The sequence below is a fragment of the Anolis carolinensis genome, chromosome 3 (assembly GCF_035594765.1).
Source record: "Anolis carolinensis isolate JA03-04 chromosome 3, rAnoCar3.1.pri, whole genome shotgun sequence".
NCBI classification, from domain to species: domain Eukaryota; kingdom Metazoa; phylum Chordata; class Lepidosauria; order Squamata; family Dactyloidae; genus Anolis; species Anolis carolinensis.
The window spans coordinates 83,358,012-83,384,902 of record NC_085843.1 but is presented as its reverse complement, the minus strand read 5'-3'; the positions used below and the strand labels follow the sequence as shown (position 1 = coordinate 83,384,902).

At 40.0% G+C, this 26,891-nt stretch overlaps 1 protein-coding gene across 1 annotated transcript in view; it reads right to left on the bottom strand.

Moving 5' to 3' along the window:
* dipk2b (divergent protein kinase domain 2B) overlaps positions 1 to 26,891 on the bottom strand; it is a 35,303-nt gene that overhangs the window by 3,414 nt on the left and 4,998 nt on the right. Inside the window, exons 2-3 of the mRNA XM_003218941.4 lie at positions 19,899 to 20,163; positions 5,019 to 5,192 (exon numbers count right to left, since the gene is read on the bottom strand). Of these exons, the coding sequence (XP_003218989.2) occupies positions 5,019 to 5,192; positions 19,899 to 20,163 (439 nt within the window). The remainder of the gene's footprint in view (positions 1 to 5,018; positions 5,193 to 19,898; positions 20,164 to 26,891) is intronic.

Below are 26,891 nucleotides of genomic sequence, written 5' to 3'. Positions count from 1 at the left end.
GAACTTCCTCACTGTGAGGGCTGTTCGGCAGTGGAACTCTCTCCCCCAGACTGTGGTGGAGGCTCCTTCTTTGGAGGCTTTTAAGCAGAGGCTGGATGGCCATCTGTCGGGGGTGCTTTGAATGCGATTTCCTGCTTCTTAGCGGGGGGTTGGACTAGATGGCCCATGAGGTCTCTTCCAACTCTACTATTCTATGATTCTATGATTCTATGATTCTAGGGCATTCAAAGGAACAGCAGGCACAAAATGACAGCAAGTGTCTTCCATATTCTGCTAGCCAGCTTCACAATCACACTGCTGCTGTTCTCTCCTTGAGCTGCATCACACTACACAATTTTAGCACTATGATTCCCCTTTCACTGCCATGGAGCAGCTTATGGACAGAGGCGGTTCAACCACCAGGCCAACTAGGCTGTTGCCTGTGGCACCATCTTTTTGGGGGCGCCATCAAGGCAACTCCTGTCTCCTGCGGCCTGCCTCCACAAGGTATTGAACTGCTTTTTCTGTTGATTTGTTGTAAAACATGATGTTTTAGTGCTTAATTTGTAAAATCCTAATGTAATTTGATGTTTAATAGGCTTTTAATCCCTCCTTATTATCAAACATTTTCACTTATCCAACGCTTTTATTTTTCAGTGATTGGTTTGGGGGGGGAGGGGCGCCAAAATTCTGTTCGCCTACACTTGAAAAATACCTAGGACTGGCTCTGCTTATGGAATCCTGGTATTGTAGTTTGGGGAGGAAACAGGAGCTCCCTGGTTTAAGAATTCTTAGTAAACTGCCAATCCCATGGTATGCTACCATAATAGATGAAGTGGAATACAGTGCTATAATTGTGTCATGTGAAGGGATTTCTGAGCCTATGCATCATGTTTAGAATGAGTAAACCCAGTTCATAGTTCTTTCCCAGACTGAAGCACTCTACCATTACACAAACTTTCTTTGTTTATTTATTTGTTTATTTATTTATTTATTTGCTACATTTATATGCCGCCCTTCTCACCCCGAAGGGGACTCAGAGCGGCTTACAAATTAAATTTACATACAATATTATATTAGTATAGTACAATACTGGTAACAAATTACTATATTGTACTGTATCAACATATTGTAATATTATTAGTAATATTACATGTAAAATATGATATATAATTAATATTATTATATTGTATTATTAGTATTATATCGTATTACAATATAATATTATGAATATTATATGTATATACAATATGTTATAATTATTGCATATTGTTAATGGCCGTATCATCCTGCAGATAAAGACAGAGTTTTATAAAAGAATTTGAATCAAAGTAAATCAAATAAAAGATGGGGGTATGGAAAGGAGATTATAAAGGGAAAAGCAAGAGAAGGGTTGGAGATGAAATAGAGAAATTGGCTTTTCAAAAAATGTACAAGCTATTTTCTTCTTGTCTAAACTAAAAAAAAAACGGAGGAAAGAGAGGAAATTCTGGTATGGGTTTTAAATGACAGCTTAAAAGTATATCAAGGATAATAAACATCTTCCCTGTCAACATAAACCTAATTAATTGGAGGCTTATTCATTTATCATGTCAGAAGCAAATTGAGGGTACAGTTAGAATGTATTTTTTAAAAAATACAATTAAAACTTGACATTATACTACATTTCCTTTGATCATAAGTTGGCCACTTGGAGTGAAATACCGACTAAACAGTATAATTTCTTCAGTGGTGTAGGACAAAGTCATCCTGTGATAATGTGGCATGTCTCATTAAGGGCCACATCCACTGTTTTAATGTAGTGAGATGTATTCCACACTGGGCATGCGTATTCAGCAGCAGAGTAGCAAAGCGCAAGGTCAGATGTTTTCACTTGTATCTGGTTGTGATCCCCAGGTTGTGCCAGTTAGCTTTTGTGTGATATTATTTATAGCACCCACTCTTGCTTGATATTCAAGCAGTGCTTCTTATAAGTCAGGGCACAGTCCAGAGTAACTCCCAGGTATTTTGGTATTTTGCAATGCTCCAGTGGGATTCCTTCCCAGGTCATCCTCGGGGCTCGAAATGCTTGTCTATTCTTAAAATGAAAAGCACACATCTGTGTTTTAGATGGATTAGGAATCAGCTGGTTTTCCCTGTAATAGGCAGTAAGAGTACCTAAAGCTTCGGAGAGCTTCTGTTGAACCATTTCAAAACTCCCTGCTTGAAAGGTGATAGCACAGATGAAGCTCTCTGCCCCTTCTGGCAGTGGCTGGTCATTTGTGTAAATGTTAAACATTGATGGAGCAAGCACGCTCCCCTGAGGCAAGCCATTCTTCTGTTTTCGCCATCTGCTTCTCTGACCCTGGAACTCAACAAAAAAAGCTCCTGTTTTGGATCAGATTTCCTATGAAGTGGGTGAAGTGGTAGTCATTTGTGATATTATAAATGTTCTCAGGAGAAGGTGAGGATTTACAGTATCATATTCTGCTGACAGGTCTATGAAGATAGTTCCTGTAACCTGCTTCCTTTCAAAATCATATTCTATGTTTTGAGTCAGGTTCAGAACTTATGATGTGTAGCTTTTGCCTTTCCTGAAACTAGCTTGCTGTGGAATCATACATGGGTTTATTTTCCCCATAATTCTATGCAAAATAAGTATCTCCAGAACTTTGTAAAGATGGCACAACAAGGAGATTGGCCTATAGCTTTTTGGATCATTACGGTCTTTGCCTGATTTCAAAATGGATATGACTCTTGCTTTCCTCCAGATTTTAGGGATCTGACAGGATGAGATGCAGTTGTTTATCAGCTTCAGCAGCCAGCATTTTGCTTTTGGGATGGACTTCACTATTTTGAATAAGTTGGAGACAGAAGTGTGTAACATTTTTTACAAAAGGATAAATAGATCATCACGAATAACACTGGGAACTAGAGTTCAAAATATCTGGATGATGTCAAGCTAGTGAAATTTGGATAAGAACCACAATCTAGTATCCCACTTGCATGTTAGCATATTCAGTCAGACGTATGCTCACTTGTGCACCACTGTATACACGTATTATTATTGAAAACCAGTTACATAATACTTGTCCTGTTTTGTCAATGGTTTGCTATTATTGCATTGAAAATGTTCGGGAAGAACTGTTATTTTTCATTAAGCTGATGTTTCAAAATTGTATGTTGTACATACTTAATCATGATTATAAACTAGTTTATCTCCGCTACCTTCTGAACCCTTGCTGTATCAAAATGTTGGGGCACTTAATTAGATAGAAAAATAATTGGTTTTATTTTTGTCAAGTTTTTTTTTAATTTGATGGGTGAAATTAATGACCCAAATCAAGGCTAAAGTTCTACATGTAAACTTTGCTTATAATATTTTTCTAATTTAAGAAAGACTCAGAAAATTATCTCTTACATCAAAAGACATTTGCTGCAAAAAACATTTATTACAGGGTTGTCAGAGTGGGCAAAAGTACAAGTAGGTCGCTAAAATGCACACATGAGTAACCAGCTTTCCATAACTGTGTAATATCTCTCAGTTTTCACACTGCAAATGCTGAAAATGGCTGTGGGCTAAAAATAATGATCTTAAACACCCAACTAGTGAAGGCAGCAAGGTAAAACAGAAGGATAAAGGATATGATACTTTTTGTAAAAACCGAGAAAGCTAAAAATAGAAGAAAGATATGTTATATTAACTTTAGTAAAAGGACTACCTTGAGTCTCCAGATGTTGTTTGACAAGATCTATCATTAGCCCCAATGAGGACTCATACTTACTTACTTAGGCGATCCCTCGTAGTTCGAGGATGATGGTCCTCCATTTCTGTGCGTGATTTTTTTTTTAATGTGTGGAGGTCGGTGCACGGCTGGTCAACACACAGTCTTCACAGAGTGAGGTCCCAGCAGTGGTGTGATTAACACAACGAGAGTGGCTTCTCAGTCTGTTGCAGCCTTCTTCCGCCTTCACAGCCATTGTAACATGTACCATGTTATCCTCCGCCTGCTCCACCATTGAGGTCTTTGGGTCTTTGGATTGTTCTTGGTCTGGATCCTCCCCTGTGGCCACTCCTGGGAGTGTGTGATTTCCGTGGTTGTGCCCGCAGGTTCATTAGAACACGCAAGCCCCCTCACCACGTCAAGGTGATAATCCATCGAGGGGATTGTACCTGTACTAACCGTACATGGTAGAAGTTGATGGATCTACATTTTTAAACCCAGTGTTAGAAGAATCTTCTTTGTGAAAGTTCTGGAAGCCCTGGGACAGTGGAAGCTGATGACTTATAGATCTGTGGAACAGCAAATCTACCCCAGGACACTTTACCTATTTTGGTAATATCATGTAACACATCAAGAAGCTTCTTTGAGAGATGTCTCCTGATGTCAATAATGCCATTTCTGCCCAAAGAAGGTTTCTGCTTAATCAGACAAGGAACAGAGCTTGGTACTAATACGTTACTTGTAATTAATGACTTTTTGTAATAATTAAGGTGTTATTAATTTACATTACAGATAATGTGGTGAAAAATTTGCCTGTTCAGCTACTTTTACTGTTACAGCCACAGTAAGCAAGAAGGGGGAGTATTGCATAGTTCCAGTGCAACCTCTTGTTCTATTGGGGGTATTAGGTGATACATGTTTTGTGTCATAAACATGTCCCCCCCCCCAAGAAGGCCTTAAAATACAAAAGTACTTACCTGGCCCCCATTAAGATCTTGATGAAGTCCTCCTGGCTTGTAAAAATGACCTTAATGGTAGAACCTTAATGGTGGCAGCGGGAAAAGACTTTTGTCTCTTAATTCATTGTGGCTAAATGGTCTTTTAATGAAATGTACTATTATTTTATCTTTACTACCATGTTTTAAACTTTTAAGTGTTTCAATATAATAGTATAATATTTAATCATTTTTAATTGTTTGTTTTTATACAGTTTTTAATTGTACATTAATTTAATTTGTTGTGTGTCATCCTTGGGTCCTGTGCCATGAGAAATGTGGGATAAAAATAAAATAATAAATTATTTATACTCCATGAAAGCCAATGCAGTTGTTCTACCTGTAACATGATGGGATGAGCATTAACTGACAGTGTGTAGAGAAGGCGCAGTTTATCCCGGTCTGTGAAATGGTCCATGAAAATGCTCCCTGCATCTGGCACTTCGGCATATCGGCGCACTATTCGGTCTAGGAGTCGTTGAGATGGGCAACGGAGCATTGGTGTACGCAGACCCTGGAAAGGAGATGGAAGACGAAAGGAGCAAATGTTTCTATACACTGAATATAGTAGACCTAATATAATGAGCGTTTATGTATATACCTCCTCTTATAATACCTGCAAAAATTACATTTTTAGACCACCTTGCCAGAATCCCCAAGGTTGAATCTTAGAGATTCTGGACAATGGATTCCAAAAAAGCAACATTTCAAACTCTGGGTATTGGCATGACTCCCTCAACTGCTATTGTAGAAGTCATTACAGCAGGAACCTTTGGTCCTCCAAATGTCATAACTTACAGCTCCCACAATTCTTCACCATTGGTCAACTGGCTTGAGCTTCTCAGAGTTGTAGGCTAAATCCATTGGAGAGTAAACTATTCATCAAGCCTACAGTGTAGGCTAGATCTAGGACTACATGGTTCTGCTATATTGTTTTAATTAAAATATCAGCCAAAAGAAGGTATATGGAAATACAAATATAAACATATTAAAAAGCTAATGATATACATATGACTAAATTGGACAGAACATTGATAATACATTGGGTTTTTATCAGAGCCAGCCAGAGATTAAGTGGCAAGTCTGGAGCAACATAATATAAAAACATATTAATTCCATGAGTGGGATGTGTTGCTTAAAGGGATTGAATGTGGTACACTTTTGGATGATAGATAAAACCATCCTTGAGGATTTTCTAGGCCCGAGACATCATTTTAAAAATATAAAGACGCAGTTTTTTTAAGAACCCTGGCTTGACTCCAGATTAAGTGGGTTGAGTATAGTTGCCTCTGAAATCACAACAGGATTTATTTAATTGGTATTGAGAATTAGTGAAATCTCCATATGATGGCCTTTTACTTCCATCGTCCCCATCGTTGCCCAGGTTGCCTCTAGCAAGTGGGAACTGGAATCCAGCAGTATGACATAGGGAACCAGTGGTGTTCCATGGAAAATATTTCTATGTCCATCATCCTTCATCAGCAGTCAGGCTGCCTGGGTTTGATGGGAACTGAAGTCCAATAGTATCTGAAGGACCATAGATTCCTCAGCAATTATTTTAATCATGATTAATATAAATTAAATTTTATTTACAGTATTTATATTCCGCCCTTCTCACCCCGAAGGGGACTCAGGGCAAATCACATTATACACATACAGGGCAAACATTCAATGCCCATAAACACATTGAACTGAGACAGAGACAGACAGACAGACAGACAGACAGACACAGAGGCAATTTAACCTTCTCCTGAGGGGATGTTCGATTCTGACCATAGGGTGGAGCAGCTGCTTCATCATCCACTCTGATGGCACTTCCTCACTTCCTCATTCCAACGTTATAAATTAGTTAAACTTGCCTCCCCAGTTTTTATAAGTGGTACCTTATTTTCTACTTGATAGATGCAACTATCTTTCGGGTTGCTAGGTCAGCAACGAGCAGGGGCTATATTTTATTTTTTTTAATTGACGGGTGCTCACCCCCGCCACGGGCTGGCCTCAAACTCATGACCTCATGGTCAGAGTGATTTATTGCAGCAGCTGCTCACCAGCCTGCGCCACAGCCCGGCCCCTTAAATTGTTGGAATCAGCCTAAATACTAACATGCAGTAAAGTGTATTTAAACAGAGTGGAGTTTCCTTTGGAATAACCATGGATAGATTGCTGCTGTTTGAATGCTATCCAATGTTTTGCTGAATATTTCAGAATAAATTTAACACTCTCAGTACAGTCCATTCTCTGGAATATGTTTGAAGCTGCATACATTTTTAAAAGTTTTTCCTTTTAAGGGAAAATAATAAGACAGGTTGTTTATTTTATTTTTTAAAGAAATATTATTCCAGTAGGAACACAAAAGTACATATTCAAAGGTTATGGGGAAGTGTAGATAGAGAATATTTCTCTGTATAAAAGAAAACAAGTCAACACATTTTTGTAGGCAGCATTATAAAGAAAAATATTAGTAGTCTTCTTATTGGAAAACTCAAATGAAAAGTCTGAAATGGAAATCTGCAATCTGTCACAGGAAGGAAACAGTAATAAAAAAAGGTTTCTATTGCAAAGATTGCTTTCACAATGTAACAATTTTGTAGGGGAAGTAAATGATTAGACATGATGGCTAAATGGAATCTCTGTGCTCAAAGGTAGTTTACCACGGAACACAAGTTTGGGAGGTGGCAGGAGCAACCACATGGAGGGATACGGCTTTCATGTCCACTTTGTGACCTTCTTGGACCATTTGGCTAACATTTGTGTAGCTAGATCAGCAGTTCCCAACCTTTGGGCCTCCAGGTGTTTTGGACTTCAGCTCCCACACTTCCTAACAGGTAGTAGGCTGGCTGGGATTTAAAGACCAAAACACATGGAGGCCCAAAGGTTGGGAACCACTGAACTAGATGATGGACCAAGAGTCTCTCATGATCCAACAGGATTTATTTTATTCAGAAGAATGGTGTGTAGATCAGAGGCCAGGAGACTTTTCTTTGACTCCAGTTGCCACCTTTTCACCCTCCCTCCCTCCCTCCCTCCCTTCTTTCCTTCCGAGAGAGAGAGAGAGAGCCTTTCCTTCTCCACTATCAACTACCCGGTCTTCCTCTTCTTCCTCCTCCACATATGCATACACCCCAACATTTCACAGGTAAAAACTGACATGTGAGGCCAAGCAGCAAGAAGAAGAATAACAAAATCACACAGAGAGATGCAAAAGAAATATAAAACTATGCAATACTGCCTCCTCTCCACTACTCCTGTTGAATTAATTGAATACAAACTATTTTTGCATGTTGTGCTTAGTCTGCAGCGCTTGAAGTGAGCTGAGAAATGAAGATAATGGGAGAAAAAGAGAGAACCAATGGGTTGGCAGAGCGTTTCTTGAGATTTACACTGCCAAATGGGAGCACATGAGTTACTATTTGAGAAAGAACAGGTTACTGTTTCCCCTGGTCTGAATTGACTGCTTGCATGGGGGTTTTTTTTTATTTGGTCATTTGTCTGTCTCTGAGGCAGAAGTGACAAGATTGCTGTGCAGTGCTATTCTTGGGCTCTCACTGCAGTCAAATCTCCAACCTTCCTCATCAAAGAGGGAGGTGTTTCCTGTGCACTTGCAATAATGCTGTTTTCACATTCAGGGCCACTGCCCACCTGTTCACCTCTACTACCCATTTTTAAGGATTCATGTTTAATTTCAGTGATCTGACATGAAACAACTCATTCAGTAGTTGGGAAAAATTTTCTTTTTGGACAACTGCCAGAATCCCTTGGTTACTGCAGCTACTATCCAAAATTTGAATATGTCTTACTCAATAGTTCCTAATAAATAGTAAGGGGCATGTCCCTTTCAACACCCCACATTTCAATAGTGTCTTTAGCTGGAAGGAAGATTCTGAACAGACTCAGTTGAATATCATCATCATCATCATCATCATCATCATCATCATCATCATCATCATCATCATCTCCTGACCTCACGATTGTGGGAAAAAATGAAGTATGGATCGTCAATGTTGAAATCCCAGGCAACAGCAGGATTGACAAGAAGCAACTGGAAAAGCTTACACAATACAAGGATTTAAAGATCAAACTGCAAAGACTCTGGCACAAGCCAGTAAAGGTGGTCCCAGTGGTGATCGGCATACTGGGTGCAGTGCCTAAAGGCCTTGGTTAGCACTTGAAAACAATTGGCACTGACAAAATCACCATCTGTCAGCTTCAAAAGTCCACCCTACTTGGATCTGCATGTTGTGTACTAATCTTGTTGTGTATCCAATAATAATGATGATGATGATGATGATGATGATGTGACTCACTACCACATTGTTGGATTATCAAATGTCTAGATGTCATCGGGGTTTGTAAAAATATTAAAAGGTTCACCGAAAATGCAATGAAACAGTGGGAAACTGAGTTGTTCATGGGCAATGAAAGCTATGGAACTGTTAACATAAAGCTATGGACTCACTTTCACCACTGCTGTTCATCATTGCAATGGTCCGTCTGTCAGTAATTCTACAGAAAACAAACCTGGACTACCAAACAACAAGAAATTCGCCAAAAATTTCCCACTTGCTATACATGGATGATCTAAAGCTTTACAGAAAATCAAAAACAGAAATCCAATCACTGACCAACACAGTCAGAATCTTCAGCACTGACATCAGTATGGAGTTCGGCCTAGACAAATGTGTCACAGTGGCATTAAAGAAAAGGGAAAATTATTCACAGCGAGGGCATAGAGGTGGCAAATGGACAAACCATAAAGTGCAATCAGCCTGAAGCCTATAAATATCTGGGCATACTACAGTTGGACAATATCAAGCATGGGCATGTGAAAAATGAATATATCAAAAGAAAAGAATATATCAAAAGAGTCAGAAAGGTTTAGTTGCTTGACTAAGCTGAGTATCACCATAGGACTAATATGTCCTGTCACAAGAGGGAATATACCTTTAGCATCTGTTCTTTCTTAGCAGTATGCGACTTTTGCCATCCTTAAGGAACAATATTTTGAAGCTAGCCTACAGTTTATTTCTAGAAGTTATTCATTATATACAAAAACAAATCTAAAAACTCATCTGGAAATGATGTTTCCTGGAATCTGAAATGTATGGCTCAAGTGTGGCATGGAAGTGTGATTTCTGTACCAAATGCTGGCAGCTGCAATCTAGAAATGTCATTCTAAAAGAGTTCTAGGAAAAGCTTCATAAGGGCATAGTAGCGTACAGGTTTGCCTAAAATTTATAAAAAGCAGCTACATATACATACAAGTACAATACATTAAGAATAGATTCAGAGTGAGCGACACCCACTTCTTGCATATAAACTTAAGAGTGAAATCTAGGTTGTCTCTGGGGAAGGTGAGGGTTTCAGTCCCAAGCAACTGCAGTTTGCAATGAAGATTTTTCTTGTGTCAGATGAAGTAATCATTGTGGCAGTTCTACTCAATTGATAGCTGGGTCGGGCAGGGCAGGCTGTGCAAAGTGAAAAACATTATTTCATGGTCTGTCATTTTGATTCGAGTATGTTAAAGTTTGTCATAATTCTTTGCACTATAAAAGAAAATTACTTGAGCCCAATAACTTCTGTCAAGTCTCCTACATATCTCCAGACTACACAGGAGAAGAAGCAGCCGTCAAGGGAGTACAAGTGCTTTGATGCAGCAATGGGAGTGAGTGCTTGAAAAAAAAATCCACTCACTTGACTCTTCTACCTGCAGTTGCAACAAGAGAGGATAATCAGGCACAGCCATTGTTTCAGTCTTTATTTTATACTGCTTGTAAAAATCCAGTGGAACAGTCCACTTTTATCATAATCCACATACATTTAAATCTTTGAATTTTGTATGTTTTTTGGATTGGATGAATGAGGTTAACATTTTGTTATATTTGGAATGGCAAATGGGGGGGGGCAGAATTACTAAATGAACTCATATTTCACTTGGATTCTATGGTAACTTACATTTTATCTAAGAAGAGTCAAACTCATAAAGAGTAACAGAGCTGAACTGTATTAGGCTGTGTGTCTATTTGAAATTTGAACGTTTGCTGGGAACAAGAAGCTGTGGGATGAAGCAAACCACAGGATCAAGGGGTAAGTCAGAACTGAAGAAAAGGCTGGGGTGTAAGGTTGAAGAGCAAACCAGAATTCTAAGAACAAGGAAGATGGACTATGGACTAAATTAGAACTAGAACTGTCAGACAACTATAATGTACAGGCACATACCATGGCTCAGAAAGATCCTTTAAGCCACATAAGGCTCCCATGGAATAAGAAGTGGAAATTGTATGAATTCTAAAAGCACTTTCTGCCTATGAAATCATAAAATACAATCCCTGCATCTAAGGGGGATATGTTATTTCCCTATACAAGTCATAAAGTAAAGGTAAAGGTTTCCCCCTAACATTAAGTCTAGTCAAGTCCGACTCTGGGGGTTGGTGCTCATCTCCATTTCTAAGCCAAAGAGTCTGTAGACGTCTCCAAGGTCATGTGGGCAGCATGACTGCATGGAGCGCTGTTATCTTCCCGCCAGAACGGCACCTATTGATCTACTCACATTTGCATGTTTTCAAACTGCTAGGTTGGCAGAAGCTGGGGCTAACAGCGGGAGCTCACCCCACTCCCCAGGTTTGAACTGCTGACCTTTCAGTCAGCAAGTTCAGCAGCTCAGCGGTTTAATCCGCTGCGCCACTGGGGGCTTGACATAAACCTAAAAGCAACTTGAAGGCACACAGACACATAAACAGGTATTTCAATTAATATTGATCAAATAAATAAATAAATAAATAAATAAATAAAATGGCCCAAAATAATAGTATCTTAACCAGGAAAATATTAATCCAAGAAACAAGGGAAAATAAGTGTTGGTAACAAAGCTGTTTTTCTTTCAGATTAATATGTTATACAGTCACAGCATATGAAGGGGAGGAGGATGTGGAAAGAAGTAGGATAAACAAAACATTGTGCAGAGATCTACCTATCTATAGATAGATATAGATGGCCAAACCTCACCCAATATTGGTATGTTCAGTCTATTTGTTTAATTTCCAGAGCCTTGGGTTTGACTTACCAACAAATTTTGAGCTTATGCAGACATTTGGCTGATGCCTTCTACACAAGCAGGATACTTTAGCCTAGGAGAGCCATTGGATGGGTGCCAGTACGAGGGAGTGCTCAAACGGAGCACACTGAGCACATGAAAGATTGTGCTCTCAGGGAGATATTTGTGTGGCACAAGCCAGCCAATTGAGATTGGGTTTCATCCAAACTGGACAGGGGAGAAGGGAGTGGAGACAGGCAAAGTGCCTAGTTGTGGCAAACAGCTCTTGCTATCTGCAGGGAGAGTCTGTCTTTGAGGAAAGGCTTGCAGAGGAAAAAAGACAGGGGGGAAATAACATGGCAGGTGTGCTATGCTCATTCTGTACTTTCTGAATTTGTTAAAAGAAAGACTTCATGTAGCCCTTCTTTTCAGTAATGAAATTCTATTGTTGTCAGCCTTACATACTTCTAATTGGAAATCATGTTTGCCAGACAGTCTTTCCCAAACTGGACCAGAGCTGCAATTTTTATTTTGCCAACAAATTTCCCATCTAGTAGGATAATTCATGCTGCCATCTTGTGGACAAAAGAGGACCAGTGGGGGTTGAAAAGGCCGGCTGAGAATCCCTTTCCCAAAATGCTTGAGACCAGAAGTCTTGGGATTTCACATTCTTTTTATTTTAAAATACCTGTATTAGCATATATGTAATATTTTGGAGATGGGCCCCAAGTCTAAAAATTATATTCATTGATATTTCCTGTACAGCTTATAATCTGGATGTAATTTTACACACAATATTTTAAATAATTGTGTGCATGAAACAAAGTAATTGTAATTTGAACTATCAGAAAGCAACGGTGAGACTATTCCAGTCACCCATGTGAACAGTTTTGGATTCTGGAGTATTTTGGATTTTGGATTTCTGGGTAAGGGATGCTCAGTCTATAATATCTCACCATTTAGGATGTTGGGGTAGAGAAGGTTTGGATGAGAACTAAACAGAAAGTTTGGTTGCTTGTTTTCTTTCAAGTGGCAAAACACAGAGTCTGGCTCAGTCTTTGTGTGAGGTCAGTTAATGTACTTTTATTAACAGTCATGATTTTATTTGAAAATTGCTCTCCTCAGCCTACTTCTGTTTAAATTTTCGTTTCGTGAAACTGGTGACATTTTCATTGGTGAAAGCCCTTGGATTGCAAACTTGAAATGCTGACAGCTAATTAACTGCGTTCCTATATGTTTCTACCCCAAAATTTCTGATGAAATTAGAAGTGTAAAATTATTGTTTCACACCAAAATCTTTTCTTACTTTCTACTTAGCATAGCTTTGCAGTTTTAGCTAAGTACAAGAGGCTCTGATGAACCCTGATAGTGAATTGTGAAGATGTGCATCAAGGCACCAGAAATGTTGTGTGATGACATTGGGGCACAAGGAGTACCGGGCATTTGGCAGGCTCTGCTGTAAGCAGTGCTCTCCACTGGATAAGGACATTGTAAAACTGTCCACTTCTAATCCCTGCATAGGTAAGTCGAGCCCACTTGCAGAGACACAGCTCTGATACAAGATCCTGGTCTCAAGCAGCTGGGAGAAAGGCTGTGGGGGAACCACTCTGCCATTCTTCCTGGACACCCCAGCTGTTCACTTCAATTGGCATACAGAGCTGTATATGCTACATAACCCATTGGCCTGAACAGGGTGGAGGAAAGTACCCTACTCCCACTATCCAGCTGGTTTTTGTGCATATACTGTAATAGGGAAAGAGCATCAATTTATCTTTTGCAGAGTTTATGATACTTATTTCTTTAAAAACCAAAATGCTTTATCTTTTACTTCTCATTGACACAGTAGTCCAGAAAGGCAGCTTGCTGACTTTTAATTCATACACATAATAAAAATGAAAATGTGTATGTGTGTATATGGTGGAGGTGTCCCCTTACACAGATAGCCTCCAGCCTCCACAAACAGACTATAGTTACCACTAGGAAGGAGACACCCATGGCCCTCCAACACCTGACATTGCAGGTTATAGTGAGCCCCATGAACATGTAACCCAAACCCTGCCAGTGTCCTCCACAAACACCATTCTGCCCCCCACCCAAGTGAAGGCTTTCGGGTGGGGACAATTTCACCCTCGATGTTCTGTTTTTCCTCCAGAATAGACATCCCAAGGTTCCTTAATTTGCATGACCCCGCCCACTGCCTCTTGCTTAACCCTTTTCTACGGCACACAGTTAACAGAGGAATTGCTCAGCAACTGAACAAGAGATTTGGGGAGAATTCACCATGATTTACAGGAGTTGTACTTGACCTACACCCAGAGAGCACTGTTCACTCAACCAAAAAAGGATCTAGACCACACTTGCCATGGATGATGGGACTTGCAGTACCTTCACTGATACTGTGTCCTCCACCGACAATGGACTGGGACCAAACTTGGTACAGAGAAGCCCCATGACGAACTGAACATACTGCAGGGGTTAATGGGAATGGACCTTGATTTTGGGAGTTGTAGTTCACATGCCTCCTGAAAGCACTGAACTCAGCCAATGTCAGATCTGGACCAAACTTGGCACACAGACCCAACATGGCCAACTGTGCATACAGACCTGGTTTGGGCGTGATTGACCTCGGATCTGGGAATTATAGTTCACCCTTTTCCAGAGAGCATTAAACCCAGCCAACGACGAATCTGGACCAAACTTAAGTGATATTACCTAACATCCAGGGCTGTAACCAAGGGGGGGGGGGACGGTTAAGGGTTCAATCCCTCTCCCAAAAATTTTCAGCTTAAAAGAAAACATGGTTTACTCATGAATTTTAACTGGTTAACCAAATCCCCATGAGTGTCCACTGAAGTTTATCAATGGAGACTGATTTCTAAATTATTTTGCGTTATGGAACTACTCTGCGTGATTCGCTAAAAAAAAGTTTCAACCCCCCCCCCCCCCCCGAATTTTTTTTCTGGCTACGGCCCTGCTAACATACCAAAATAAATAATGCCTTCCTCTAATAACCCAGAAACCACCGGGTCCCCAAGCTAGTTACTGATAAGACACTGTTACATTATTACTATGCCACTGAAAAATGCAGGGGAATCTTCTTAATTTTCCCCAAGTGGCCAATTCAGATATTGCAACTTGGGGACAGTGGGAACATCACAAAGCCATCCTTCCCAGCTGCAGCACAAAGTAGGCACTCCACTTTCTATCCTTTCTATTGTTCAGACTGAATTAGTGTACCCATCTTGTGTACCTTCATGACATCTGCAGGTAGCAGGCAGGCACACACATGTAAACACACTCTATTCCATTTTGTTAGTGCACAAAATAGATTTCCAATGTAACTAATGAGAAAAACAAATTGCTTCCCAGCTCTGAGCATAATGTCTTGAACTAGTCCTGATGACAAATATTTTAAAAATAACTTTTCTTCACTCTGGTTCAATTGAATGGTTCATGTTGGGGCAATTGGAAAGCTCCCCACCCCCTTTTCATGGGACTTAATTGATCTATGACAGTACTTATTTATAAGATTTCTTTCCTATACAACTTTCTAGCTTTTAGTCCCCAATCTCAAACCATTCCTTTAATCCAATGGTCCTCAACCTGTGGGTTCCCAGATGTTTTGGCCTTTAACTTCCAGACCCTAACAACTGGTAAACTGGCTGGGATTTCTGGGGGTCGTAGTCCAAAACACCTGGGGACCCACAGTTTGAGGACCACTTCTTTAATCCTTGGCTCTAATAACTGGCCCATCCCTTTCTGCACGTTGCCCATGGTGCAAAGAGTAGTTGGCATCTTTCAACTCATAATGTTGTCCATCCCAGAGAAAAACAAAACCAGACAGCATCCTCAGTTGTATTAAGAAGAATGTTTCCCCTTGCAGTTTATTCTTTTCCAATAGAGTTTGATGCTGCCATTGTTTCAATTCTCCTTCCTGACACAATTATTCCTACATTTGGGGAAACAGGGGTATTTAGTTTTTGTTTAAACATTGCATCTATTTTTTTTACTTTTTAAAACTTTTTTTACGTTTGTTCCTTTGAAACTGTTCAGCAGATTTCTTGAGGCATCACAAGATACATCCCTTCACTCAACTTGTGTGTGACTCTAAAGGAATTCATTAAAAAGACCAACAGATTTCCTCTCGTATGACATGCATTGCTATAGATGGGTGAAATGAAAGCAACTTGAGAAACTTGTTTGGTCCTCCCAGCATTAGGCAATCAGAATGTGTTTGATACTCTGGAAACGTCCTTGCATCTGAAAGAATCTTGGAGGCCCTTTGCTACCCTGTTTTAACATGAGGCCCCCACATAATGATGTCGGTGTTGGCATGAAATGAGGCAGCAAGCACTGACTTTTCCTTTGGGCACCAACTCCTTAAAGGAGTGTCTGTGCTAAGGAATTAAAGACCAGGCTATTACTTTTACTGACCAAGTTATTATTTTTATTGGGACTTGGTATCCAATGGAGATGTGTTTCTATAGATTCAAAAGAGACCTGTAGGCCAGCTTGTTCACATATCTCTGTCCCAAAGTCATCATAGCCTTTGCCAACTTACTTCCCCTCACTTTACATTAATTTGTGAAATTTAATAAGCCAGCCAAACAAGTCCATTGACTCCAAATATCATGACAGATCACTTTTGGAAGCCAGTTTATAGATTTGCAGGTGAACACAATGCCTGACTTATCGGGCACATCTTCACTGTAGAATTAATGCAGTTCGATACCACTTTAACTGTCATGGCTCAATGCTATGGAATCATGGGAGTTGCAGTTTGGTAAGATACCAACATCCTTTGGCAGAGAAGGCTACATACCTTGTAACACTACAACTCCATGACTCCATGGCATTGAGCCATGACCGTTAAAGTGGTGTCAAACTGCAGTAATTATACAGTGTGTATGTGCCCTATCAGGTAAGTAAATGGCCACTTGCTGCCTGGCTGCCACTACAGCATGCTTCCTCCCTAGTCATCTCAATAGGCAGAGGCCTATTAGTTTCATCCATCTAATAGGCTTATAGTTGAATGCTGGATGCCCATTAGCTGACAGGCAAGTGGCCTGAATGTGGTTTCTATTTTGGCTGGGTAACTTACTATATTAAAAGACACTATTTAGTATATAAACAAGCTCTCATCAACCACGTTTGAGCTTCATCCCACCCAGCCTGCCTATGCTTTAGGGCAGGGGTCCCCAAACTAAGGCCCGGGGGCCGGATGCGGCCCTCCAAGGTCATTTATCTGGCCCCGGCCCTCAGTTTTATAATATATTTTTATATCAGTTTTAATAATATAATATATTGTATATACATACAATATTGATAACAATCTTATGTTATACAATATAATACTAATAGTAATACCATATAATAATATTAATTATATGTTATATATTAGATATTATATAATAGTATAGTGGTATAGTTCAATATAGTAATATATAATGCTAATATTGTGTTATGCTAATAAAATATATTGTATGTACATACAGCTGCTCTGAGTCCCCTTCGAGGTGAGAAGGGTGGGATATAAATGTAGTAAATAAATGCAGTAAATAAATAATTAATTTTAGACTTAGGCTCGGCCAAAGTCTGACATGACTTGAAGGCACACAACAACAACAACAATCCTAATTAACTTGACTATCTCATTGGCTAGTAGCAGGCCCACACTTTCCATTGAAATTCTAATAGGTTTATGTTGGTTAAAATTGTTTTCATTTTTAAATATTGTATTTGTATTGTTCTTTCGTTGTTGTTGTACTACAAATAAGGCATGTGCAGTATGCATAGGAATTTGTTTGTATTTTTTTTTCAAATGATAATTCGGTCCCTCAACAGTCTGAATGAAGGATTGTGGACCGGCCCTCTGCTTAAAAAGTTTGGGGACCCCTGCTTTAGGGTGTATATTAAATATTGTTATTTTGTCACAACTTAATGGGACAGTTGCCATGGGTCACGGATCCAGGATCAGGTGATCAGTTTACTCCAAGTGTTGGTTGAGTATGGGGTCCCATCAGGAGATTTGGGTGGTGGTGGTCCAGACTTGATCTTACCCAGGCAAAGGAAAGACTCTTGCCATATCTCTCTGGTGGTTGAGAGGTCATGGCTTGGGCAGCCCAGCGGATTCCACTCCTGTCTTTCCTAAGAAATTCACCACCAGGCTGGATTTGTGAGCTCGTTGATCATAAGGTGGGTTGGCCACCGGCTGGATCTCAACTCATGTGTGTAAGCAAATCAAATTTTTTCTCCAAGTTATGCTTTTTGCCTCCATCATTGGTATTGTGGAGCCCCCGATGGCACAGTGAGTTATACCCTTGTGCCAGAAGGACTGATGACTTGAAGGCTGGATTTCTGACCTGAAGGTTGCTGTTCAAATCCAACCTGAGGAGAGCATGGATGAGCTCCCTCTGTCAGCTCCAGCTCCCCAAGCGGGGACATGAGAGAAGCCTCCCAAATGGATAGTAAAAACATCAAAAACATTCAGATGTCCCATGAGCAAAGTCCTTGCAGATGGCCAATTCTCTCACACCAGAAGTGACTTGCAGTTTCTCAAGTCGCTCCTGACATGAAAAAAAATTGGTATTGTAAGCAGAGCATATCTCACACACCTAAACAAGAAACTATTCACTAAGTGATATTTTACAAGCACAGTCTTACAAGGCAGTCTTACCACTAGGCAAAGTGAGAGAGGTAATTTGGAGTATCACCAAAGTGTAGCAAATTGTAATTTAATTTATTGTTATTTTATTTCTAACTATAGATGTGTGAGAGAGAATGACAACTAGTGCAGAACTGGGTGCTAGGCCTTTTATCTTGTAACAGTGTGTGTGTGTGTGTGCGCGCGCCACTTGCTATTACATCCCCAGTAGTATGAAATGTTTTCGTCTAGCTTTGTACAATGTGCTTCCATCAACTTGGTTAGCTGTATATTTCTTTTTCTACAGGAAGAAGAGAATCTTACTATAGCTTACCCTTGATTCAAATTCTCATCAGGTGCAGAAGTGTGGGACTGTTGCGTGTATGCTTTTAGCTAAAGCATGGCAACTGACACATAGCCCTAAAGTCTATCAGTGTGTGTGTGTCAGGGGACTGTGAGAAGGTATGCTTATGCATGACATTACAGCTCTGAAGCTATGTTGGAATGAACAATCAAATGCTATTCAATCTTTTCAGGAAAGCCTGAGTCACTTTATTAACTCTTGGAATGGGCAAAAGAGACCTTTTGGCTTTGTCCCAAAAGCTATCTTGAACATGAATGGATCGCAATGGCATGATTGTTAGTGGGAGTATGCAGTGGCAGAAACCAATGAATTAAAATAAATTTAATTATGAATTAAGTTGGAAGTTTGCCAAAAAGGCACAACTTAATTAAACTAATGGTTGACTGAAATGGGATTTTCAGCAGTAATATTTCTCCAGAATTAAAGTATAAATTTTAACTTAATTAAATGAGCTACAGTGCTAGTGAGCCAACAAATTTTATATTACCCATTAGGTTCTTTATCCAAAGCTTGGCTCACTTGGGTTTTAAACAAAAGGACTTTTTTCAAAGTCCCTGAAGGTTGGAGAATAACAAAGTTTAGCTCATAGGTGGTAAGAAATATTGGAAGGGGGTGTCTTATTAAAGTCAGATGTTTATGTTCAACATAGATCACCCCATAGAGGTGCCCCATTTGTCCAATGAAACTGAAGATGATTCTCTTAAGTTAAGAGTCTGAACCTTGGAAGTGGTTGGAATCCATTTGAAAATTATAAATTTAAAGAAGGAGGGCAAGCACATGAGATTTGTGTAACCAGTGTGTTTATTTCCGTAATTTAAAAAAGGGCAGAGGTAGAAGCATGGCATTTTCCATTATATTTTTCAATTCCATGCAGTAGACCAATTTACTCAGTGTTTTGTGTACAACGTCATCTGTAGCCATTTGACGAATGCTTATTGCTGCTTGCTTGCCCCACCCATCCCCACCCAGTTATGAGAGTGGTGTGTAGATTGTACAACTTATTTCTTGATTTAAACGGTATGCTAGCAGAAACCCAGGCTTGGTGACTCAGTGTTTGTGCATTAAGAAAGACACTTGTGAACCCTTGAGACAAGAAAAACTTATCTCCAAATGCAACACTATATAGCTTTTAAATAAGCCCATTCTGTCCATCAATCATATATTTGAGAGCCTGAATACTAACCTGAACCAAGTCAGGGGTGAGGCGTTTTGCTTTCAGCCATTTCTGAAACCTCTCTGTCTTCCATAAGGCTCTCTCAATACTGCAACTCTTAGTGTGGATAAGGGAAGTACAAATTCTCTTGTCGGATTGGTCATGCTGGTATTTGGTGGTTAGTCTGGAGATCTCAACTGGCCGCCAACTTTTGGAATCATCAGAGTAGTTCCCAGAGTAGCAAGAGAGGTAGTTGGGAGGGAGTTTTAAATTGGAAGAAAGCCAGCTGTCAAACCTGTCATCAAATGAAAACATATGACTCTTTTAGTCCATCTGTCTAGCCATTCATCACTTTATTTATATCCACCTTTCTCCCAGAGTAGGACTCTGGGCAACTCAGAAAAGACAGAAAGTTACAATAAAAACACATTTCATTGAAACATATAAAATGGGATAGAAACAGTGTTAAATAACAACAGAATGTAAACCATTTACTTTAAAATAAGGATTAAAACAGCATAGCACTATAAATCATTCTCTTATTATATCAGTTGCTGAAAAAGAAACATAAACTCACCACCCAAAAGACAAAAAGAAAAGGAGCCACCCTAGCTTTGTGATGTCAAATGCTTTCATGGCTAGAATCACTGGGTTGTTGTGAGTTTTCTGGGCTGTATCATCATGTTGCAGAAGTATTCTCTCCTGACGTTTCACCCACATCTATGGCAGGCATCCTCAGAGGTTATGGGGTACATTGAAAACTAAGCAAGGGAGGTTTATATATCTGTGGAAGGCCCAGGGTGGGAGAACTCTTGTCTGTTGGAGGCCAGTGTGAATGTTATAATTACTCACCTTGATTAGCATTAATGCCCTTGCCAGCATCCTAGTGGGAATTCCAAAATATGGGAGCAGCTATAGGGAAAACCTTCTTTCATGGTCACATTGACCATGACTACGAAGACAGATGGATAAAGAAAAAAATCTCTCCAACCCTAATTTTGCCAAATTCTCAAAGATTCTGAACAGATAAGATGGCTAAATGTATTCATTTTTGTTTTAGTTTTTTGTATATTTGACTTGAAAATTATAGACATTATAGATGGAAGATCCTTTTCCCCCCACTTGTTTTGTTCTATCCTTTTTGTTTTCACTGTACACACTATTGCCCGTGGAAGGAGATAAAAAGGCAGCAACGATAGAAGGAATGCATCTGAAAAACTCAGAGTAAATCATTATAAAGCCAATACATCTGTAGTGGTTATCATTTGATGTAGGCAATCCATAGAAAAAAGAGAATATGAGAAAACATTGACACAAGAAATAAAAGGGTCCCCAGACCATTGGAAAATTCACTGCATTTTTCTCTTTGTAGACAATTAAAAGCAGTCACAAACTTAATTGATATATATTGTTTGTGGCTACTGGTGGGTTGGTATGATCCAATAAAATTCACCACATCAGTCAGGCGCTTTGGTTTTGCAAATGTATTTCTTTTGGGTTGCTGTGAGTTTTCCGGGATGTATGGCCATGTTCCAGAAGCATTCTTTCTGGATGTTTCACCCACATCTATGACAGGTGTCCTCAGAGGTTGAGGGGTCTGTTGGAAACTAGGCAAGTGAGGTTTATATATCTCGGTGAACACTAGTGTAGGAGTCTCTAGATCCCCCAGAACAAATCTATGGTCAAAATCCATTGGACACTGACCATATTCATGCTGGGAAACCTAGAAAGTCCTAGAGAAAATGTAGCAAGTCTGTGAATAATTGCATCCGCAAAAATTAAAACCTGCAAATATGGAGGGCCAACTATATAAGAAATATTTTAAAATAGTCTTAATCCATAGTTATAGGCACCCAGTCTCATTTCAAAACTGATGTAAAAATTCACAGGCCTTTGGAAACAATCTTTAATACATTCTAAGTAGAATCCCTCCAGAATAGACCTAGCTGAGACAATCTTGGTAATGACTTTATTTTAGATTGTATTTTTTACATTCAGAAAGAGAAAGAAAAGAATAATGTTTAACCCTTTATGCAAAGTATTTGATTAAGTCAAAACTATTGAATTGTCATGCCTGTAAATAACTGCAATGACAATATGAAATCCAATACATATTGGATACCTTCATAGCCATAGGCCATAGTGGTTGGTGGGATGTTAGCAGTGGTAGTCCAAAAGAAAAAGCAACTTTGTTTTAAAATTATATATCCCAAAATAACATCACAATAATTACAAAATGTTTACTTCTGCATTGCAGTTTCTAATAATGATTGATAAGAGTCCTTGACAGAAAGCTAGCATTTATTTGCTCTCTTATCAGCACATCGCTGACAGTAAGTAACTGGGAACTGAGCATTAATTAGGTAGTCAGCTGGCTTTTTAATGGACCCCCCACTGCTCTGCCTTTGACAGCCATCTGACATAGACAAATTTAGTGGTGCTTTACTTCATGTAGTGTTATTCCCATAGGAAGAGCTTTACCTATGAAGAGCAGACATATCACAATACTCTTAGAATGAGTAGGAACACTAAAAAAAATTCTGGAAATCAAACCAGATCCTCTGAAGATGCCAGCCATAGAGGCAGGCGAAACATCAGGAGAAAGTGCTGTTAGAACACAGCCACACAGCCCAGAAATCACATAACACCCTAAACCAGTCTCTTTTAATGGCAGCTTCAAAATTGCAAACATGTAACTATAAAATCTAAAGAGTCAGGAAGTCTTGAGAGTTTTTTCACCTTTGAACCTTTCTCTTTCATAGGAGTGTAGGAAGCTGCCTAATACTAATGGCCCTTCCAGACGGGCCCTATATCCCAGGATCTGATCCCAGGTTTTCTGCTATAACTGGATTATATGAGTCAGCACTGTCAGATAATCTGGGATAAGTAAAAAACCTGGGATCAGATCCTGGGATATAGGGCCTGTCGGGAAGGGTCCTGAGTTGGTCCACCTAGCCTACCTCTGTTGGCACTGTCTTGCACTGGCTCTCTAAAGTTTCACATAGGATACATAGTCCTATGTGAAGATGGCAGGGAGTTGAACCTAGGACCTTCAGCATGCAAAACATATGCTCTGTCATTGAGTTATGGCCTCTTTACAGGAGCGGGGGAGAGAAATTATGTCCAGTGTAGATTTCAGTTTCACACTTAGTTTCTTCAAGTATCATATTTGCCAATGACCTTAGAGAACCTGTGCTAGATTCAGTTTAGACACTTGAGATCAGAACTGCCTGCCTAGAGAATGTTTAAGCACTTCTAGCTAGGCTTGTGCAATTTGGCCAAAAGACATGCCGTTTCAGGGTTCATTTTAGGCTAACCCCTCATTCTGCCTACCAGGAAATTACTTGTTGCTGTTTTCATTTGGTAAAGATGTGGCCTATTGGCTACAATGGGAAACTTTAAAGGCTCAATCCTCCGTCATTTTAAGGCCTATCTGCATGAAACCTACCTCAGCTTTAGACCCCATATATGTGATCGAGGTGACCACCCTCCCCCCCAGGACTTTGTAAAAGATAGTTCAAAAATCAAGACTTTATGTTCTATATTCCATATATTTATAGTAGAAGGTGATTGAGACTTTTTACTGGAGTTTACTGTGGATTATCCCTGCACTCTGAGGCAAGAGATAACAACTTCATGAATTGTAAAATCATGCTGCTAAAACTCCACTTTTATGAATTTCCATGCTGGGTTCTCCAGATGTTATGAACTTCGTTCTTATCAAATATTTTCAATTGTTTATATCATTCATGATTCCCCTTTAGGCAATGTAACTCACTTTTATGGATTCTCCCTTATTTCCATGAAATCTATCTGTCTGCCTATATGTATTTGTACTCTTTGGGATCCCCGGAAAATATGTATTTTTCCCAGGATGGTTTATATTCCAACTTTATTTTATCTTTTTCATTTTATTTCATATAATTGTCAAGTCATGAAATCAAATAGGAAATATTTTGAACTCAAACCTGAACCCCAGAACCTATCCCATTTCCTATGACCCAGGCTTCCCTTCCCAAAAACAAAAGGATAATCTGCCACCGCTAAACCCAATCAAATTCAGATTGCATGGACAATATAGGGCTTGAGTCGCCGAATTCGGAGTGTTGACCTAAAGGTGATTCGCCCCAAGGCAAACATTGTCATATCTCACCCAAAGGAAAATCCAGGACACCTCAGGAAGGCGCCCTGCAGAGCCTGTCAATATGGCTCATCACCACCCATCTTTGCTTCCATCTCTGACACCCCAAGGCATATCTAAAATCTGTATACGTGACAGAAACCCGGACACTCTTGATTGCTGCCATTAATCCCTTTAGAAATCGGTCTAGCAGGTCTTAATCCGACAGTTCCTGCCCTGTCACCCCATTGTTTCAATAACTCCCGCCTTCTCTTTCCTGATTGGCCCGAGTAGAGACAAAAGGTAGCTTCCTATTGGGCCAACGGAGCAAGGCGGGAAACGAAAGCCCGCCTCATTCAACCTTCTAGCCTATCAACGATCAGATGGGCGGGGGAGCGGGGCGGGAAATTCAAAGGGCTGTCAGACTGAAATTTTGTATAAATATGGCTTTATTTTGATTATGTGGTACCCTAGTAGACTGAATGATTGCTACTGGAGTCCTCTTCAGCTGAATTGCTCAATAAAGACTCCTTGGCGGATTTTCCTTCAACTTTGGCGGACCTTCTTCATTTCGGCTTCAGGTTGTATTGCGGCTCATATTTTCCTATTGGCTCCGCCAAGGTCCGTTCTCTCAGGACCGGATCGGGTCTCTCCTTAAGGGCCCGATCCCCTAAAACGCGGTCGACAACATATACAACTGCAGGCCTGCCAAATTTCAAAACAATTCACCAATCTACTGATTTCTAAGAATTATTTTAAGTTTTTACCATAACATTTTTTAAAATAAGACAAACTGCAAGAGAGGATTCTAGGAATTGTAATCCCCACTTCTGTCCATTCTTAGCCAATCAGAGCATGGAGACAACCAGGCCTTTTATTGGCTGAGAAACAGAGAGAGAGAAAAACTTCAACTCCCACCATGCTCCGAGAGGCTCAGAGATTTTGCAATGCCTGTCTCATGCAAGTGCTGCTGGGAAAGCGACTTCCCAACACGGCCCTCTCTGGAGGAGGAGCCTAGAGAACTTTTTTGCTGCTGGGGAGGGAGCAAAGATTCTGCAGGATCTTCTCCAGGAGCCCGTGGCAGACTCCTGCCTCAGGTATAATGCAGACTTAACTCCATCCTCTCTAGATAAATCCGTCTCTCTTGATTAATTTTCCCCAGCTTTTCGGTTCCCTCCTCCCCATTCTGTTTTTGGGGGATTACATAAAACGGACCATCGAATATTGCAAATCACTTTCAGTCCAACTGATCTGGGCCCAAGCCTACTTCTAGCCACACAACTGTCAGATTTGCCTGTATACTGAGAAGGCAAGGAACCACGGGGTGCATGTCCCCAGGTGGAACCCATATCTTCTATTCCTTTGTGTTCCCATCAAGTGGAAATCATTGTGTGGTTAGTAGGCCACCAAATCTTTAGATCAATTGCCCAGTGTTATGCCAAGGACCCTCAGCTATGTGGCATTTCAAATTGGGACTGCAATGTGTTTGTATGCCTTTGTATCTTTCCCTTTACACCAGTGGTTCTCAACCTGTGGGTTGGCTGGTAAAGTGGCTGGGATTTCTGGGAGTTGTAAGCCAAAACGCCTGGGGACCCACAGGTTGAGAACCACTGGTTTACACCCAGTTCCCCTGCTAGGACAGCAAGTATTGAAACTTTATTGACCTCAATACTATATTTCTAAAATGGGAATTCCAAAGATGTGAGTAATAGGGATCCTGTGAGGACAATTCTGAGCAAGTCTTTTAAGTAGTTTGTGTGTAAGTGGGTCATAACTGCAGGTGTCTGCTACAGCCTCTTTAAACTATAGCTTCCTATCATTTAGCGTTCATTATAAACAACAACACATATAAACTAAAAATGGATAATTTATTCCAAAACCCTTTAAGGCAAAGTGAAAAGTCTATGGGAACATGATTTTATCTGTATTTAATTGCACACCAGGTAGCATTTTTAACCAGTTCACCAATGACTTGACATGCTGCCAAGGGTGGTGCCAGAAGAATCACTTCCTCTTATATCATGTTCTTTCATCTGAGGCTTTAAAGCATATCACATAGACCACTTAATTACATTACTCAGCAGGATGGGGGACTGAGTGATCCCATTTTGCTAATGAGAGTTTAATTCAGACTAAGATAAGGAAAAAAATGGTATGAAACTAATTGAGAGTATGATTGAATAACTGAGCAGACCTGTACTGGTTACCACTAACGCTAAGTTTCATTCCAGTTCATTCATCATACATTCTAATATGTTCTGAATGGGTAAAGCCTGTTTTGAAATGAATAAAACAGGTTTGTGTTGATGGATCTCAAAGTACAGTGTGTTTTTTTTCTGGGGTGGTGGAGGATGTGTTCTTACATAACAGTTCTTACAATTCGATAGTCTTCCATCCAGGGATTCTGTAGGAAAGGACAGGGTTGAGCAGAGCAAGGCTGCAGGTAATACTGAAGATCATGAAGTATATTCTAGATCAGTGGTTCTCAACTTGTGGGTCCCCAGATGTTTTGGCCTTCAACTCCCAGAAATCCTAGCAGCTGGTAAACTGGCTGAGATTTCTGGGAGTTGTAGGCCAAAACACCTGGGGACCCACAGGTTGAGAACCACTGGTCTAGATGAACCTTTTCCTAAACTGGGTAATATGTAGGGTGGAAATGGAGTTGCAGTCATGGCACTCCAGTGACACATTCTTTCCTCAGCCCTCTTTCTTATGCAATGCTCAGTGTTATTGTTTACTGAAGTGTGGTTTTTCAAGCTGTCTTTATAGGAAGAATGGGAATGATATGCCTCTCCAGATGTTCTTGGACCGAAACCATCAGAAATCCTAGCCAGCATAGCCAATGGTAAAAAAGTTGGGTGATACAGCCCAGCAACATCTGGCAGGCTGCATGTTCTTTGCTC